This window comes from Meriones unguiculatus, chromosome 3 (assembly GCF_030254825.1).
Source record: "Meriones unguiculatus strain TT.TT164.6M chromosome 3, Bangor_MerUng_6.1, whole genome shotgun sequence".
In the NCBI taxonomy this organism is placed as follows: domain Eukaryota; kingdom Metazoa; phylum Chordata; class Mammalia; order Rodentia; family Muridae; genus Meriones; species Meriones unguiculatus.
This window is the reverse complement of record NC_083351.1, coordinates 6939219-6956674: the sequence shown is the minus strand read 5'-3', so window position 1 is coordinate 6956674 and position 17456 is coordinate 6939219. Positions and strand designations below refer to the sequence as shown.

At 47.4% G+C, this 17456-nt stretch overlaps 1 protein-coding gene across 3 annotated transcripts in view; it reads right to left on the bottom strand.

Moving 5' to 3' along the window:
- Pex14 (peroxisomal biogenesis factor 14) overlaps positions 1–17456 on the bottom strand; it is a 139652-nt gene that overhangs the window by 16666 nt on the left and 105530 nt on the right. For 2 of the 3 annotated variants that reach the window (XM_021636211.2, XM_060379067.1), the window contains one exon: positions 7742–7870. The exons of the other annotated variant lie outside the window; for it this stretch is intronic. In XM_021636211.2, the coding sequence (XP_021491886.1) occupies positions 7742–7870 (129 nt within the window). The remainder of the gene's footprint in view (positions 1–7741; positions 7871–17456) is intronic. 3 annotated transcript variants of the gene reach the window in all.

Here is a 17456-nt window from a genome sequence, read left to right as displayed (position 1 = left end):
AGAAGCTGAGGATGAACTCGGACAACACAAGGAGGGTCTCATCAAGCAAGCCCAGGGCTGGAGGTATACACGGCTCAAGGCAGAGCATAGGCCTAGCATGTTTCCAGGCCCTGGGTTTGATCCTTGACACCTTAAAAAAAATAAAATAAAAGCCAGCTGTGGTGGCTCATGCCTGTGGTCCTAACCCTTGGAAGGCTGAGGCTTAGCTTAAGTTTGAGGCACAGACTGGTTGTGGAGAAAAAAAAGCACAGAGGAACTTTTAGAAACCACAAACACTCTCCTTTTGGAATTTTCTACTTTGTGATTGGAGTAGTGGTCACACAAATAAACTGAGTTACAATTTATCAAACAGGATCTGAAACACCAAGACTCTTACTGCTTGTGCGTTATACTTCAGAAAACTTATTAGAAAGAAAATAATTAAAATCCAGAAATCAGAAACTTGGTATCCAGCAATTCCATGCTAGGCACCGCCCAAGCATGTGTCCACAAAATTTGCACACCAATGTTCTCAGCAGCATTATTCACATCAGCCAAAACTGGAGTTGCGGCCAGAGGCACAGCTCAGCAGCAGAGAACCTGCCTAGCATGTTCAACTCACTGTACGCAAAAACAAACAAACAAACAAAAGAACACAAAAGCATGACCAGGAGAACACCTTACTGTCCAAAAACTGATGAACAAAATGAAGACCATTCGTATGATGGAATACTAACCAGCAGTAAGGAGGAATGCCGCCATGTGGGTGAACCTCAAAGTCATTATTTTAAGGACAAGAAGCCAGGCACAGAAATCACCCACTCTGTGATTCCATTTCCCTAAAATCCCCAGAAGAGGTGAATTTACAGTGATGGTTGCCTGGGGATAGGGGCAGGAACAGGGATTAATAGCGAATGGGTCCAAAGGGTCCTACAAGAGCCTAAGAATTCTCTCTGGCTGGTCTATGACAATGATTGTTCCTCTCAGTTGAGTTACTAAAAACTTGAAACAGAGGAGCTTTGTGATATATAAAATACACTCCAGCAGTTCTAAAACACTGTTTGAGGGGCTGGTGCGATGGCTCAACAGGTGAATGTGCTTGCTGCCAAGGCTGGTGAGCTGAGCTCAATCTCCTGAACCACGAGAGAAAACAACCCACTTCTACAAGTTGTCCTCTGACCTGCACACGCGCACTGCAGCACGCATGTGCATGTGTGTATGCGCATGCACACGCACACACTTTAAAAATTAATGATAAATAAACCAAAAGAAAATAAAACTGGACTCAGAACTGATGCAGAGGTACAGACTGACACAAGGCTGAGGTTTCATGCCCAGTGCTATATATACCAAACACCATGAAACATTCTTTCTAGGAAAAAAAGGCAAAGGCCATGGATAGTGAAAGGAGGTAGGTGTAGCTACAGGCCACCAAAACTACCGTCTTTTCCTTTTCAAAGGGTAACGTAAAAAGGCCAAAAGCCCTCCCCACCCCACGAGATGGTATCTATCAAGTTCAAAGCATCAGCTCTTTCGCGCTATAAGTGGAAGGCAAAAAGAACAAAGACTGGTAGGTAACACACCTCTCTGACAGGACACAAAGAGCTCTTCTAACTCTGTGAGTAACAGGCAGGAGACCAGACAGACATGTCCCAAGAGCAGGCGTGCAGATGAGCAACAAGCTCAGGAAGGCACTGCCCTGAGCGGGCACCACAGAAGGGAAAGCCAGCATGGAGTCAGCCCTGAACACGCATCACTGAAGCCCCAGCTTGAGAGCACAGCTGCTGCCGAGGCTGAGGCCTAGTGGAAGCTGACAGGGCGAGTGCTCTGGAAAACAGTTTACCAGTTTCTTATGAGGTTAAACCTACACTTAACGTACAAACCAGCAATTCTCCTCCTCGGCACTCACCCAAGAGAGATAAAAGCGCAGAGACTTGTACATGAATGTTCACAGGAGTTTTATTCATAATGGCTAAACACTGGAAACAACCCAAAGTCCATCAACTGCTGAGTGGATAAACAAGCAGCAATGCCTCCTTCCATGCGGTGGGATACGGCTCAGTAATAAAACGAAGCAACTTCTGACATGCACAGCAACTTGGATGCAGCTCAGCACTACCCTGGGCAGAGAAGCTGAAGTGTACATGCCATCTGATTCCATTTATACAAAACTCTGGGAAAGAAAGATCTTATAGGCGTCGAGAAAAAGCAGAGCCGTGGCTGCCCTGGATGGAGGACGGGGTGGACTGACTGGAAATGGGGCACAAGGGAACCTTTTGGGGTATTGGAAATGTTCTACAATGTCGTGAATGGTTGCAGGAAGTCCACACTCAAAACTCAAATAGTGCAATTACAATGGGTGCATTTGATTCCATGTAAAATACTCTCATAAAGACCACATGCACACACCCCTGTTCAATGTTTTTTCAAGGAAGTCACTGGTAGCTGAGAGCAGAACCCAACAATACAGGTGCTAAAAGTTTTCCCCAACCCGCTAGCGGCTGAAACCAAGGGAGAAACATAACCTAAGGATTCTAACACAGCCTGGAAAATCCATGCCTGATAATGCTCGACTCACACAAGAGGAGCTAACATTTAAATGTTATAAAGAGCGATAATAAAGTAGCAAGTCTTACCCTCCTAATATGCCAGCTGAACCTTTCTAAATACCACAGTAGCTAGCCACTGGAGCCCGCACAGGCCCAGGTAATACCACCCTGAGTGTGAGTGTCCCCAGCAGCACCAACAACACCTTGCTGGGCCTGGATGGGGAGAGCAGGAGCAGCTTGGACAGGCACAGCCCCCAGAATCTGCCACCACTTGTCAGCCTCCCTTGTGGATGGGGAAGACTGTGCAATCACACTCCAGCCAGCAAGGAGGAGATGAAGAGGAGATTTCCAAGTGTCCTCGGGAGGCAGCTGGTCCTTTTCCTTCTTGTAGACTGTTGGACGGCAAATGGGAAAGATGGGGCTGGAGCAGGTGGGAAAGACAAAAATGGATGCATGTAAGCCGTCAAAGATACAGACTTGGGTCCCTGAAGACTGCAAAGCCTCCATGGTGGGCTAGACGGCCTACATTTAGGCAACAGAGAAAACCTTTTTTCTGAGATGTAGCCTTGACTTAGTGACATGCAAGGCCAGTGCAAGCCCCATCTTTTCAAGGCTCTGGAGAACACCATTCTGGGCATCCCAAATGTCGTTCCTATGCACTGCACAGAAACTCTTGAGATCATGACCACACAGCACAGCACTGGCTAGTTGTCTCCGTCCTTCCCCAAATGCCAGGCTTCCTTCTGCATTACAGAGTGATCTTCTGAGAGCAAGCCTGTCCCTTACTGTTTCCACAACTTGCCCAGAACAGCCTACATAGATTGGATAGGAAAAAGGTCTGTCTGCTGGACAGATGACCAAATGGGCACTGTCACCAAGCAGCTCCTTCTCAGCTCTCAAGCACATCTCCACCATCGCTCACCCAGGCAACAAACATTTCCAGACACCTGCTAAGCCAGAGCCTCCAGCCATTAGTTCTTTAAAAGCCTCACGACTTGACTTACAGATTAATAGGGAAGATGCTGAAATAAGCATGTAAGTGCAGAGTGGTGGAGAGTGGGGGGCTTCGAGAGCCACAGGCACCGCCATCAGGTCAGAATGAAGCACTGGAAAGATGCCTGAAGCAGTGACAGTGGACTCCAACCCTGGGGAAGAGCACTGTGTTGCTGGGAAGACGACAAGGAGGGCGAGAGGCTCAGGCAGGCAGACACACCCATGTGAATCTGCCTCCAACACAAATGATTTTAACATTGGTCTAAGGACAATTCTGTCAAACAGACAACACAATTTCAGAAATGACCAGTTACCACATGTTGCTAGCTATCTTGTCAGTGTGATGGCTTAGCTGTCACTTTTTGCCCCTGCCTCAGCATGCCCCAGCTTCTCGGATCACATGGAGATCCTTAAGGTCGTCATGTAGTTTCCTGTCTTCACACTCTTGTCCATCCTGTCAGATCACTGAACCCGTCACCCGAGGGGTCAGTAAAGCATCTGCTGTCAGGCACTCCCCTTCCTTTCCCTCTTCTGCACCAGCTTCCTCCCTGGTCCTGCCTCCCAGGCATTGACATGCTGGCTTCTCTGTCTCCCAGCAGATGGGAGCAACTGCAGAGAGCGGTCAGGCTTGTGCTAGGGCCTGGGGCTTGCTCCCCAGGTGCTCTCAGGGGGCAGCGAGAGCTTCAAAGTCTGGAGGGAGACCCTTAGCCACCATGGAGTAAAGTAAAGCCTTCCTCTCTTTCCTTTCATCTCTGACCATGACACCAACAGTTTCTCTCTGTCATATGCTCCCTGCCATTGTCACCCAAAACCCATAACCAGCGAACACAAACCAACAGGTCAACCAATCACAGACTGAAACTATATGCCAAAAATATTACTTTTCCCTTTCTAAATTGACTCTCTCGAGTCTAAGCGATGGAAAACTGATTAACGGATCTTGTTAATGACATTTTTGTCCAAGAGGTCTAACACCATGCCCAGTACCTGGGAGTCACTCAATAATGACATCATGCTCAGTGAGTTAAGATAATCGCTATAAGCGTATATTACCAAACACGCTGTAACAGCAGCAAACTGAGGAGAATTCTCTCTCAGGACTTCTAATCAAATGACTCAAAGCTTTTTCCCAGCCCAGGTATCTCTGGTCTATTTTAAGAAGAGGCAGCTAACACCCAGGCCGCCTCTGAAGGGGCTGTACTATTCATCAAAGACAAACAGTGGCATCCAATATTGCCCACAAAATTTGCACGGGCCCTGCTCACACCTCAGAGCTCACTCTCTGGGTGGAACAAGACAGATCAAATCGGCCCAGTCAGTCAGCTCAGCATGGAGCAGGGCCCAGAGCCTAGCTCACAGAGCTTGTGGATGCACACTCACAGTTCCGTCCCGTTCAAAGTCAAACAGCACAAGGCCAAAAGGAGAAGCAGAGTATCACGTTTCTTCTTGGAAGTTAGCCTGGCTTTTCTTAAGCTCTGCCTGACTTTCTCTGGAGCCCTAGGAACTGGCGTATTCTCACACTGTGACACCAGGCTTCCTTAGCTGTGTCACCTCCTGTTACTTTCACAAAGCCTCCTGACTGCCTTAGCCCACATTGATGTTTCTCTTTTCTGTAATCTTATGGAACTTTTTTTGTCGGTATAATTAATTTTGGCATTAATTCACAATGTCTGATATTATTCTCTTTTTCTTAAGAGCCTGTAAAATTCTGAAAGATCATGCTTTGAAACTCTAGAAAAACAGAGTTGAGCATACAGTAGGCACTTACACATGAAACTGAACAAGTACCATTCTGGGAGTTTTCCACGTGTTCTCTTCACATGTGTTCACTAACATTGCAAGGTCAAGTAGATTCACCAGAGAGCAGAGATAGCAAAGGAGGCACCAGCAGCCCCATGGCCCCCAAGCCAGGGGCGGTCGGGAAATAAAGGTATACATATGTTGGCTTCTCCAGGAGTTCTCAAAAAGAGACCCTAAGCCTGACATAAGAGCACGGGCTCAGAGATGAAATGTCTTTAAACAGCTGAGAAATGGCAAGGATAGGGCTGCTGTGGTTAGGCACAGAAGGATAGGCACAGAATCAGCAGGAACACACATGAAGAGGCCATAAATTCCTCTCAGACACAGACAATGCCTGGGCGATAAGCATGCAGACTGCACACCTAGTTCAGAAACTCCCCTGAGTTTGCTTGTAATTAAGGGGGTTAGAGAGGTAAGAAAAATATATAAACCCAATTAATCATTTAAATATTTAAAGTCAGATTTTTTTCCTCACTCCAGGATTAGTATATTTCATAACGCCAGCAGCAGACAGCCCTGGTTTTTACTGGGGTTCATTTTAGAGCATGTTTAAACTAGTCAGATTGAGTGATGCTTCCAGCAACTAATCGCATGTCAAATAAAAGATATTTTATGTAATAAATTACCGCTACAAGTAATTCAAATGTCATTTATCAGTTTTATTATCAGTCAGGCAAAGTCTTGTTTCTCTATATTAATCAAAATCAAGCTTTTTTTTTTTCTTTTTTTTTTTTTTTGAGCAGTTTTGACACCTCTTGGCAAAAGTACAGAAGTGAAGAACAGAGTCACCCCGGAGCTGAATGGAGCCATGTAACAGTATGCGGTATGCGAAGAGCGAAGTGCTGCAAAGAGCGAAGTGCGAGGTGACAGCTGAAGATCCCAGCACTAAAAATTACCACTGCCATTGTTTCTATGCTAGTGTCAAAGCAGGAGGAAGGCTGTCACTAAGAAGATGTGTGTTACTGTTAGGGCCAGGAGACGAATAGGACCTACGCCTGCACGCCTGAAGGAGCCTGCTCTCGCCACTGCTGCTGCCCAGCCCAGAAAACCTGTCGTTAACTCTGTACTTCCAGAAGGCAGGCAAGCGTATGATGTTTGATGCCAGCTCTGTGACCGACCAGAACAGTTTGTTCCGAGCAGGAAGTTTTCAGTAGCGAAGAGACCTGTTTGGTATTCAGCCATGGGAGGAAACAGCTGGAACAGGACAGATGTACATCTTAGGAAATTCTGCACCCCAGCTGCCACTGCCTATCCTCAACAAATCCCATTAAACGGCTGGGCTCAGGGACACAGCTCAGCAAAGTGTGGACACTTACTTAGCCTTGGTTAAGGAGGCCATTTAGAGCCTGAAGCCTACACAACAGACTGAGAGGACTTGGGCTGGGAAGGACAACGGAGTCCCCTGCTCACAAACGGCAGAAGTCTGCTCCTGAGGTCTCCAAGTTCTCGAGCCAGCTGCCAGGGCGTGTGTACACTGGCTTTGCCACTCAGCTTTACCCGGAAAGCAAAATGACTCTCTAACTACAATCTGTGACACACACAGAAGCCAACCCTCTGCCTAGCCCCCCCACCTGACACCAGGAGAGCACCCTGCTGGCCGTGTCTGCTGCCCAGCTGCAGGTAAGCCTGATGAAAATGCTGAGAAGAGGAGAAGATGACCACGTGTTCTGGGATCAAAATAAATCCACCACTTTAAAATCTGGTCTTGATCTCTCTTTTAAACCACTTTTTGAAAAACTTTTAGACAATTAAATGAAGACCATTTTAGAAAAGATATTTTGAAAAACAACAGAGCCTGAGCTGAGTTATGTAAAAGAAACCAATGTAAGCTATTTCCCACAGGCTGGAGACGATCTGAAGGGGTGACGGTCTCTCGGTCTCCTGTCTGGACAGCTACGTCACGCTGTGGCTGTCACTACAGTGGCCTCCATTTAAACAGCCGACTCCCCACCAGCCATGACTCCAAGTGCTCACTGAAGGACCTTTGCATTTACTCTGACATTCCTGAGAATCTGCCACTACAATGAATATACACAGTGGAGTCAGGACAAGGGCGCGAAGGTTGGCCAAAACCTATGAATATTACCTTTAAAGAACAGAATTAGGAGACAAGTCACTTTCACAGGCCAAGGAGAACCCTCTTAACCCCCATGCTTATGTTAGGGAACTGAGGCTCAAAATCACTGGGATAAGAAGGTGGTGGCAGAGCCGATGGTCTGTGTGACCAAAGCGCCCGAGACAACATAAACGGTTGGCTCAGTCCCCCGCAGGCTGCGCCACAAGCTTACAGCTGTCTCTAGAGCCTTCTGCATCAAGTGGGGAACCAAGGTCTTCCAGTTTGCTGAGATGGGCGCTGCAGAGCACTGCTCTTAGCCAGTGTCCCAGGCCCAGTTAAGCAGGACTTGGAGCAGGTGACTTACTGTATGGCTGCGAGATGAGGTGAGGGGGCTGGATGGGAACCACGGGGGTAGGTGGGCCCAGGGGGGGCGGGTCATCGGTAGCAGTGCCTGACTGCTGGAAAGCCAGGTCAATCTCTTCATCTGTCAACCCTGCAGAGAAGAGCAAAGGACACAGGTGAGTACCTTTGTCAGCGTCCTCCCTCAGCAGAATCTTTGCAAAAAGGCCCTGATGGCCACAGAGTGCCTTGCATTCAAGTACGCTGCCTCCTCAATTTCGGATTCTTGGGAACCTCTCTCAGTTGCAATTTAACCTTAAGCGACAGAATATTAGCCTCAACACTGCTTCCAAATGTGGCTCATTCAATTTCCTTAATTTATCCTTGAGTTTATTGCTGCTTTTGAAGTCGCTCCGTACTGCAATTCTCCATTCTTCCCCCGAAAACAGATACCATCAACTGCAAATGTGGCTCATTTTAATCTGTAATGGTGTTAAAAAAAAGAGGGGAAAAAACTAACAATAATGCATGAAAACAGACAGGGAAACAAAAAACTAATTATTGGGTGAGACGGCTAATTAGTGTAGATCGTTTCCGAAGACGGGAATAATTTGCTTTATTTTATGACAAATGCAGAAATAAAAAGAAAAATCAGGACTGACTGTGATTAGTATGAATGGGATATAGAATGTAAAGACGAAAATAAAACAAGAAAACAGATCAAAACAAGAGCAGGCCCGCGCTTTCAGATGACTATTGCTCCAGCCTATCACAGGCGCCTGGATCGCCTTTGGCTAGTTCCCCCCCCACACACTCTTTTTTTTAATCCTTCAACACTCTAAACTACCCTGCACACGGGGTATCAGGAAATCGCAGGGCGCCATCTGCAGTGGTTATAGCACGTGGAAAGGATTTGCCAAGAAGGAATGGAAGCCGAGTAAAAGCCTATCAAGATTCTGACCCCAGTGGGCTTGGGGCAGAGAGATTTCCAGAGGGTCCGACCACTGCTGGAGGATGGTGGCACCGGCTGGAGGGGAGTATAGAGCCCGGGTTTGTAACAGGATTCCCACAGGGCCCACTTGGGAAATAACGGCGTGTACAAAAGAGATCCTCCCTTGAGCCTGTGCCTCTTCGGGCTCTCCCACCTGACTGCCGACTGCTCTTCCTGAAGAGCAAGGGGCACTCCTCTTCAAATGCTGAAAGGAGGATGCTGCTTTAACCAGTTCACAGTCCGCTGCTGGGGAAGGAAGCAGGAATGAAAAAGCAGGTGAGAGGTCACTGCTAGTATGCAGAAGACAGCTCAAGCTGGTCCAGGCTGTTCCGGGAATCCCAATATCCAGTAGAGCCACAACACAGAGCTTTTAAACCGGGGCCAAGAGCTTTTCCACATCTGGTCGGCAGCTCTCCATTAGAGGCCACAGCATGGTATACTTGCCCCTGGGGGTGGATGAAGTACAAGGCGGTTCTGAGGATCAGCATCTTCAAAGTGCGGTGGCTCGCACTCTGTGCCTAGGGGCTAATACATGGTGCACATTAATGCTTTAGAGCACAGCTCTGCCCTGCATCATATTGGCCTGAGTCAACTCTAGCCATCCCTCAGACCGTTAGCCCTAATGCTAACGGTCAAGGGAGTGCCTCGACTATTCAAGATGGCCCTTGACCTTTTCTCTTTCATGCTACAGCAGCACTTTCTCTCTTCACACACATGAGCTAGACAGAAGCAAGCAAGCACTACTGCTGCCAGCCTAAAGTGCTGAGCACCCGACAGCATGCACCTAGCCGAGGGCAGGTGACAAAGCAACGGAGAATCTAGACCGGGCTGGGCCAGGGCATTCCCACTTCTTGCATCCATAGCTTGCCACAGACGGCTTGCTTTTCTCATCATTTCTCCTCCCCGGACCAGGACCGGACAAACAGAGAAGCCAGGAAAACAAGAGGACACAGCTCCCTCAGCTCCCTGGAGCCTGAGCCTCTTCGGGCTCTCCCACCTGGCGGTGACTGCCGACTGCTCTTCCTGAAGAGCAAGGGGCACTCCTCTCCAAGTGCTGAAAGGAGGATGCTGCTTTAACCAGTTCACAGTCCGCTGCTGGGGAAGGAAGCAGCATCTGCGACATCAGCACAGGCTGCTGGTCACTGGTACACCACGGAATTCTATAAACCTGGTGGATCATGTGCCTTGTCAGCTGCTGGCTGCAAATGAGGATAATTTTCCCAAAAGGAGCATTCAGTTGCATTCTCATTTTCCCTTTTGGCTCTTTCAAATATAAACAAGTACGATGATGTTTAACGCTGGGGAAATATACAGCAAGTTACAGGCTGGGCCTCGGCCTTGCTAGCTGGAGCTGGTTAAAGGAACAGGACTTTCTGCCTGCTGTTCTGCCCTCTGGCCCCAAGCTTTTACGAAGACTATTTTCCTAATAAGAACACACCTTGTATCACCTCGGCGGAACCCACAGTGAGGCAACGGTTTAAATGCGGTCAGCACTTCCAGGCTCCTGCTTCTCAGAGGCCTTATCATCTGATGCTCCCAATCTGCACCGGCTAGAATTTTATACACCTAGTTCTCAGGGAAGCCGGGATTTGATTTAGTTTCAATAAATGAGTCATTTTTCTGGAAGGAAGGAAGGAAGGAAGGAAGGAGGGAGGGAGGGAGGGAGGGAGGGAGGGAGGGAGGGAGGGAGGGAGGGAGGGAGGGAAGGAAGGAGGAAGGAAGGAAGGAAGGAAGGAAGGAAGGAAGGAAGGAAGGAAGGAAGGGACGAGGGACGGAGGGGGGAAAAGAGTGCAATTTTGGAATGTTATCTCAGCCACTGTCCCTACTCAGGAGATGAAAAGCCTGAGATAGAAAATGAGGAATGCCTAGATCAAACTTGTCCTGGAGAATGGCGATGCAGGTGACAAGCAGAGTTACAAACTGGCAGATTCAGAATTTCAATCTTACATCTATCAAGATTTAGAGAAAGATCAAGTTCCTTTCTCCCATGCTAGCGTGGACCCCACCTGCGGGGAAGAGCCAGGAACTAGTTCATGGGGTATAGAAACATGGGCATAGACAGCCTGGGCCAGACCTGCAACTGTTAACTGGACAACATTAACAGCACAGAGTGATAAACAGGGCGTCCTCACCCTCATCTTACTCCAGACAGGCCACCACTGTGCTTCCTCGCATGTCATCAGCTCAGGCGGCACTGGCCAGTTGCAGGACTCTATTTTGAGCTGGGTGGTCCACCTGGGACGCAGGAAGACCAAGTGGGGGTCACTCCCCTCTCTCTGGATCAAGACCAGCTACCTACTCAGCCACTGGCTCCTGGTGCAGAGATGCCCCTACCTCTGTGATAAGCTGTTGCCACAGGACCCATGCATAAACATGCAGACGCCCTAGCCCTGTCTTTCCTACCCACCCCACAAGACAAACAATGCAGATCTTTGATTGAGACCTTGCAGAATCCAAAAGGTTAAAAGGAATAATAAAGGAAGCTGCCGATTGTAAGTGAATTATATTTGGCTCTGAAAGCCAAGGCGCAGGCTATATTATAAAAGGCATCTCCTTGCGTTGTTTACCATCACCCTGACTAATGCAGACCTTTTTTGTTGTTGTTGTTTTAAATAATCTCATGCAAATTAGACACACACTTCCTTCCAGTTGATTGCTATCTGTGAGGAATAATCTAACGCATAGGGACTGAGCCATGGCTGAACAGAACAGAGAGCAAAGGACTTTGCCACCCTGCAATCGGTGAACAAGCCTCCTGCTCCCTAACTGCCTTTGGAAGACTTAGTTCATTCTGATAAAGCTCACATTTTCTTCTTAGTTGAGATGTCGATTGCTGTTATCTGACACCACTAGGACTTGGCATTTGAATCTTCTTCCAGTAACTTCCCTTCTACCACAGGGTGATTTTTCTAGAGTTCCCATCCTATTATTGGTAAAGAATAACACTAAGAAAGTCCTGGTCACATACTCTCTCACTCAAGGAGGGAACAACAGAGCCCGTTCAGGAGGGGAGGAGGGGGCAGTGACAGGAGCTGTGACTGAGCACAGAGAATGCTGTTTCACTTGCAAAGCCCTCCAACGGAGTAAAGGCCCCCAGCACATTTCTTGTTCCCCTAGTTCCCTCCAAACATCTGGAAGTGACCACTGCTGCCCCTGTGCAGATCCAGGCCAAAGATTTCTTCTCCAACACTTCTCTAAGGGCCGCGTTTAAAAGAATGGAAACTTCCCGGTGACCACAAAGAGCAGCTTCCCGGTGACCACAAAGGCAGGCTCTACTGCCATCTGAACTGACTCAGGACAGGCACACCTCCTATTGTTATCTCCTAGCAGATAAACCATCTGTCTTCTTATCCTAAAAGTTTGTATTAGAATGCAAATAAAGCCAAGTCCACTGGGGTGAGCATGATGCCCGCCCTCCTTTCCCACGACTCAGGCCAAACCCAGTACCCAGCCGGCTGGCTGTTTTCTGTGGGACTGCCTGCGCAAGGGCTTCTTGGATCAAGCAACTCTACACTGACTCCCGTGCCTGCTGGGCACAGCTCCTGGCCCGACTCTGTGGAGGTGCAACAGAAACGTGACAGGTGACAGCACTGTTCTCTGCATCGCACAGGGCAAACAACCAAGGCAGAAGGGCTAGTGATGGTTTGAGACTATGCAAAGTAATGAAGCCAGGCAGCACCTTCCTGTCTGGACTGAGCTTCACAACCAAACTGTAGAGAATGAACGAAGCATGGAGGGGTGTAGATGCAAACCCCAGGCCCACAGCCAAGGGCAGCATCAAAGGCCTAGAATTCAGATCATCCTCCTCTATCCACAGCCCCTCCATTTCCAACTCATCTGAGACTCTGGAGACTGAGCAGGGTCACCTCTCCCAGAACACAACTAGTTATCTGCCTCGCGCATTCCAGGAGGAGGTGACAGAGGCAGGGAAGACAACTGGCTAAAGATATCCCCAAATTAAAAGAAAAATCAGCTCCCTCAGAAGGGGTTGAGGAAGGGAAAAGGGAAAAAGTATTTTTATTTTTTAACCTTTTGTTGGAACAGTAGAGTACAATAAGGGCTCTTGGAGCCTCTAAAAGTCGTTGGATGACCTGTGGACCCCTATTTCCCAGTGCCTTGTATAAAATTGAATTTTTTAAACATAAATTACACGTAATGACGACACTGTAAAAACTAACAGTAATGGAAAGCTGTGCTGTATTTCATTAGCCTGTATTATTCCGTGCCACCTGATCCAGCCGGGCCTTGTTTATGAGTTAGTGTGCTAGCAGATGCCGATGGAAGCATTTGCTTCGACCTTGCTCTTCTCATTGGGGCATGAAATTACGACGGCAGCACCTTGATATTACAGCCATAAATACAGTAAACTGCAAATTTAAGCCAACGGCTCCTATTGTCTCTGAACATAAAGCTGATCGGTATTTATTTAAAAGGAGAACAAAAAAAATATTATATATCACCTTGTTTATGGGCCACCCCACCCACTCTCTTATCCCCTCCCCCAGGTCCCCAACCTGTCTAATCTGCTAGGTTAAAATATTAAGCAAATAAGCCAAACACTTTCTTCTCTGCTGATAACTACTCTCCAAGCAGCAAAAAACAGTTTTTGAGAAAAACAGTTCTAAATATCACTAGCCTGAATGAAAGTTTTTTAATGCAGATGCAGCTGGAGGTGGGCTGGCTCCCACCATCTTGATACTGATATATAACTTCAAGAATGGGATCAGAGCTTTTCCCCTCTCCTTAAAAGAGGGGAGTCTGTACAACTGGAGAAAAAGTTGCTGCTGATGCCTTGAAACTGGATGCTCTCTCAGTATCCTTCTGAAAACTGTTCCACAGAAAGGCTGCTTCGGGAACAGCAGAACCCTGCCTCCTGCCACGCAGGGAAAGAACGATATCTAACCATGAATGTAATTCTCACCTCCACACAGAGTGCTCGGACCTCTCATTAAAACGTGCACCAATCCCTTCCTTATCCCAGGAACCATAAAGACAAAACATCCTTTAAATGATCAAATGTATTAAACAAAGACAAAAGGACACTGGTGTCACCAGGCACCCCTCCAGTGCAAATCAGTGCTCGACCTACTTCACCGCCAGCTTACTGACTCGGAGACCTGCAGGCATCTGCTTACAAGCCTAAGGAGAGGACGACGGGGCTGCTTCCCTCATGTCAAGGAGGGGTCCCCGAGGAGACAGGGAGCTGTGAACATACAGCTGCAACCAAGTGTGGAGCTCTCAGGAGTTAGCGGACAAAACCAGAACCTCATCAGGCAAGCGCAGAAGTCTCTACCAACACAGCACACAGGAGGACCATTTCAGCCTAGAACTAAATGCATGTCGGGACTTTAATTTCAAAGCAGACAGGCTGGGGTCATAGGGCCTAGAGCCCCACAGTACAATGACACAGGAAAATCAACCAAGATCAAAAGTTTCTGTATACTTTTGGCAGGTTATTTCACAAGGCAGATGTACTCCCTTGGAGCCCTAAATTCTAACAGCCACACCAGGCTTAGCGCCTTCACATAAGGAGGGAACTTTCTATAAAATTTATTGAGCGCCTCTGGGGAGTAGTATACCTACTCAACAAGACAGAAGGGAGCTGCCCTCTGTGTTACACAAATTGAGACCTCTGTAGGAAAGACTGAGAGGTTTCAATAGGCATCCATGATGGCTACCTCTAGCTCTGTACAGTCTAACGGATGCCCCCATTTCCTTTCCATCCCTCTCTGACCACACGGAAGAGAAACACAAATGGGGCTTACTTTTGGTGAGTGTCATCAATTCTGGAGGATTACAGACTGCTGCTCTGCTGGGCAGAGGCCAGCCGCTAACATGCAGGTCTTTAGCAGCAGGCTGAGGCAGCCTCTTCACAGGCCCAGGGGAAGCGCAGTTGTTTGGAAGCCCAAGGCCCGGTGAGTTTTTGTAAATGTGTGGGAGAGCCCAAGTAATAACACTTTCATGACACTTAAGCTTCACCCATTTCAGAGGAGAGCATGGTGGCTATTGGCTTTTAAAAAATTACATTTATTTCTTTTATGTGTGTGAATGCTTTACCTGCACGTGCACATGTGCAACATCTGGGCCAGTCTCTGCAGAGGTTAGAAGAGGACACTGGAGCCTCTGGACTGGAGTCACAGACAGTTGAGAGTAAGTTCGTTCTGGGAACTGAACCCAGGTCCTTTGCAAGAGCAGCCAGTGCTCTTTACCACTGAGCCATCTCTTCAGGCTCCTTATTTGCCTTTTAAATTTTACTTATAATTTTATGTGTGTAAGTGTTTTGCCTGCACATATGTCTACACCACGTGCATGCAGTGTCCATGGGGGCCAGAAAAAGGCACTGAAATTCCTGAGAACAGAGCTACAGACAGTTGTGAGCCACTAAACATGGGTCCCCTGAAAGAGCAGTCAGTGCTCTTAACCATGAGCCACCTCCCCGGCCCCCTTTTGCCTTTTAAACAATAGCAACTCATCTTTACAACCAAAGGAAGTCAGAACAGGAAAACAAAAACAAAAACAGAAAACCAAATCAAACCAAAACCCTTCAAGTTCTTAGGAGAATCTATCCCATTCTCTCTCCCTTCCTCCATTTTCGTTTACAGATGAAGAAACAAACAAAAACACATAGAAGCCGGTCATGCTGGCTTTAATCCCAGCCCTGGAAAGGCAGAGGCAGGTGGATCTCTGTGAGTTTGAGGCCAGCCTGGTCTACACAGCAAGTTCCAGCCAAGGCTATGTATGGAGACCATCTCACAAGACAGGAGTAGTGACTCACCAGTCCACACTCCGAAACCCCAGATGGGGCTCTCAATACTACCCCAGGGTGAGGGGGACACCCAGGAGAGCCTGTGTCCACTGGCACCTGACAGAGCACATTTTCAACAGCAAAGTTTTGGCACAAATTCCCCCAAAAGAAGAAAAGCGAAAAAGGATAGTCAGTGGAAAGGGGACCCGAGACCGCTACACCGATCAGTGGGTCCTTAGTCACAGTCAGACAGGGGCAAGAAGAACGGGGAGCACAGTGGTCGGCGCAGGGAAGGATGACACGGCACATTTGAATGTTTTCACCATAAAGAGGTGATTCTTTGAGGAGACAGATGTGACCCTGATCTGAACCTTGTACAACACACACATCTCAAAATGTGATGTGAGACCCTACATATGTGCACAACTTAAAAAAATATGAAGGAGGACATAGCGGCTCAGGCCTGTAATCCCAGCATTCCAGAGGCTGAAGTGTGAGGGCTAGAATTTGAGATCAGCCTGGCATACATGGTGAGTTCCAGACCACCTGAGCAATAGAGTGAGACCCAGCCTCAAAATGGAAGAAATAAAAACAAAAAACAAGTGTGTGAGGGGCGGGGCTTACTGGTTAAGAGTTCATACTACTCTTGCAGAGGACCTGAGTTCAATTCCCAGCACCCACATCAGGCAGCTCACAACTGCCTCTAACTCCAGCTCCAAGTGATCTGATGTCCAAGTTATGCACTCATGGGCAGGCACACACATGCACACTAATGCACACACACACAATCACAAATAATAAATCTTTGTCGAAAGCTTCAAAATAAAAACGAAATGGAAAATGTTGCTGTAGAAATTATTTGTATAGACACATACTTAGCTGTGACTAGCATAAAGCAGAAATAGGATGCATGGGAACTGGAAATATGGACTAGAGAGAGAGAGGAGCCACCAGCTGGGGGCAAAAACTGAAGGCAGAATTTCTACTGCGCACTCTTGTGAATTTTGATGCATATATATACATTTAATTCACATAGACAAGCTAATTTTTATTTTGTTGGGTTTTGTTTTTGTTTTCGTTTTAAAACAGGGTCTCAGTATGTAGCACTACTTGGCCTAAAACTTGCCATGCAGACCAGGCTGGCCTTGAACTCACAGAAATCCACCTGCCTCAGCTTCTTCAAAACTGAGATTACAGGCATGTGCCACCATGTCTGGAGGCATGAACACAGAAACTTTAATCCTCTACACTCACAATGGTTGTTTTCTAGAAGAGAAAAACCAAGACAGAAAAAGGCGCTGAGCTGGCCTAGCACCTGAGACCACAGCAAGTGTTCAAAGTGAAGCAACAGCAGTCAAGTCTAAAGCAGTTTGTTTGTTTGTTTGTTTTTGAAAATGTGTTTTTAAAAGGCAGACATCTGTCTGGTTTTGACACATCTTGGCTGCTCAAGTGTTTCTTTCAGCTCTAAACATTTGCTTCACCAATAGAAATGTTTCTACCACTGCAGCAGAGCGTGTGCTTGGGACGAGAGGACGGCCAGGCCTGACGGGGGAGGCAACTCCACTGCAGAACACAAATCAAGGTGGTCATTGCCAGCCTCTGCGGGAAGCTCTGTCATGGTCCTTCAGTGCGGCAGGCCACTCCAGTCACCAGCTGGGTGCCACAAATGCGCCTTCAGGAGCTTCTCTTACATCCTAAATCTTAACTCCACAATTGAAAGAAAGGGTTTATCATTTGATATTCAACTTACTTCCCCAAATTTAAAATGACCAGGTACCCATCAGTGTTTTAAAAACAAAACAAAACAAAACAAAACCCCTCACCATTAAGTTGGTATTAACACATCAACACATTTAATGTCCTAACAGGTCAATATAGAAATTATTTTGTCACCATCTATGTGTGTAGCTCAAAAGCATGTGGTATTGCATTCTCCTCAGCCCCCAAGGAGCACCCCACGGCTAGCCCAGGCTCTTCTCAACTCTACAACCCAAGGGGAGGATA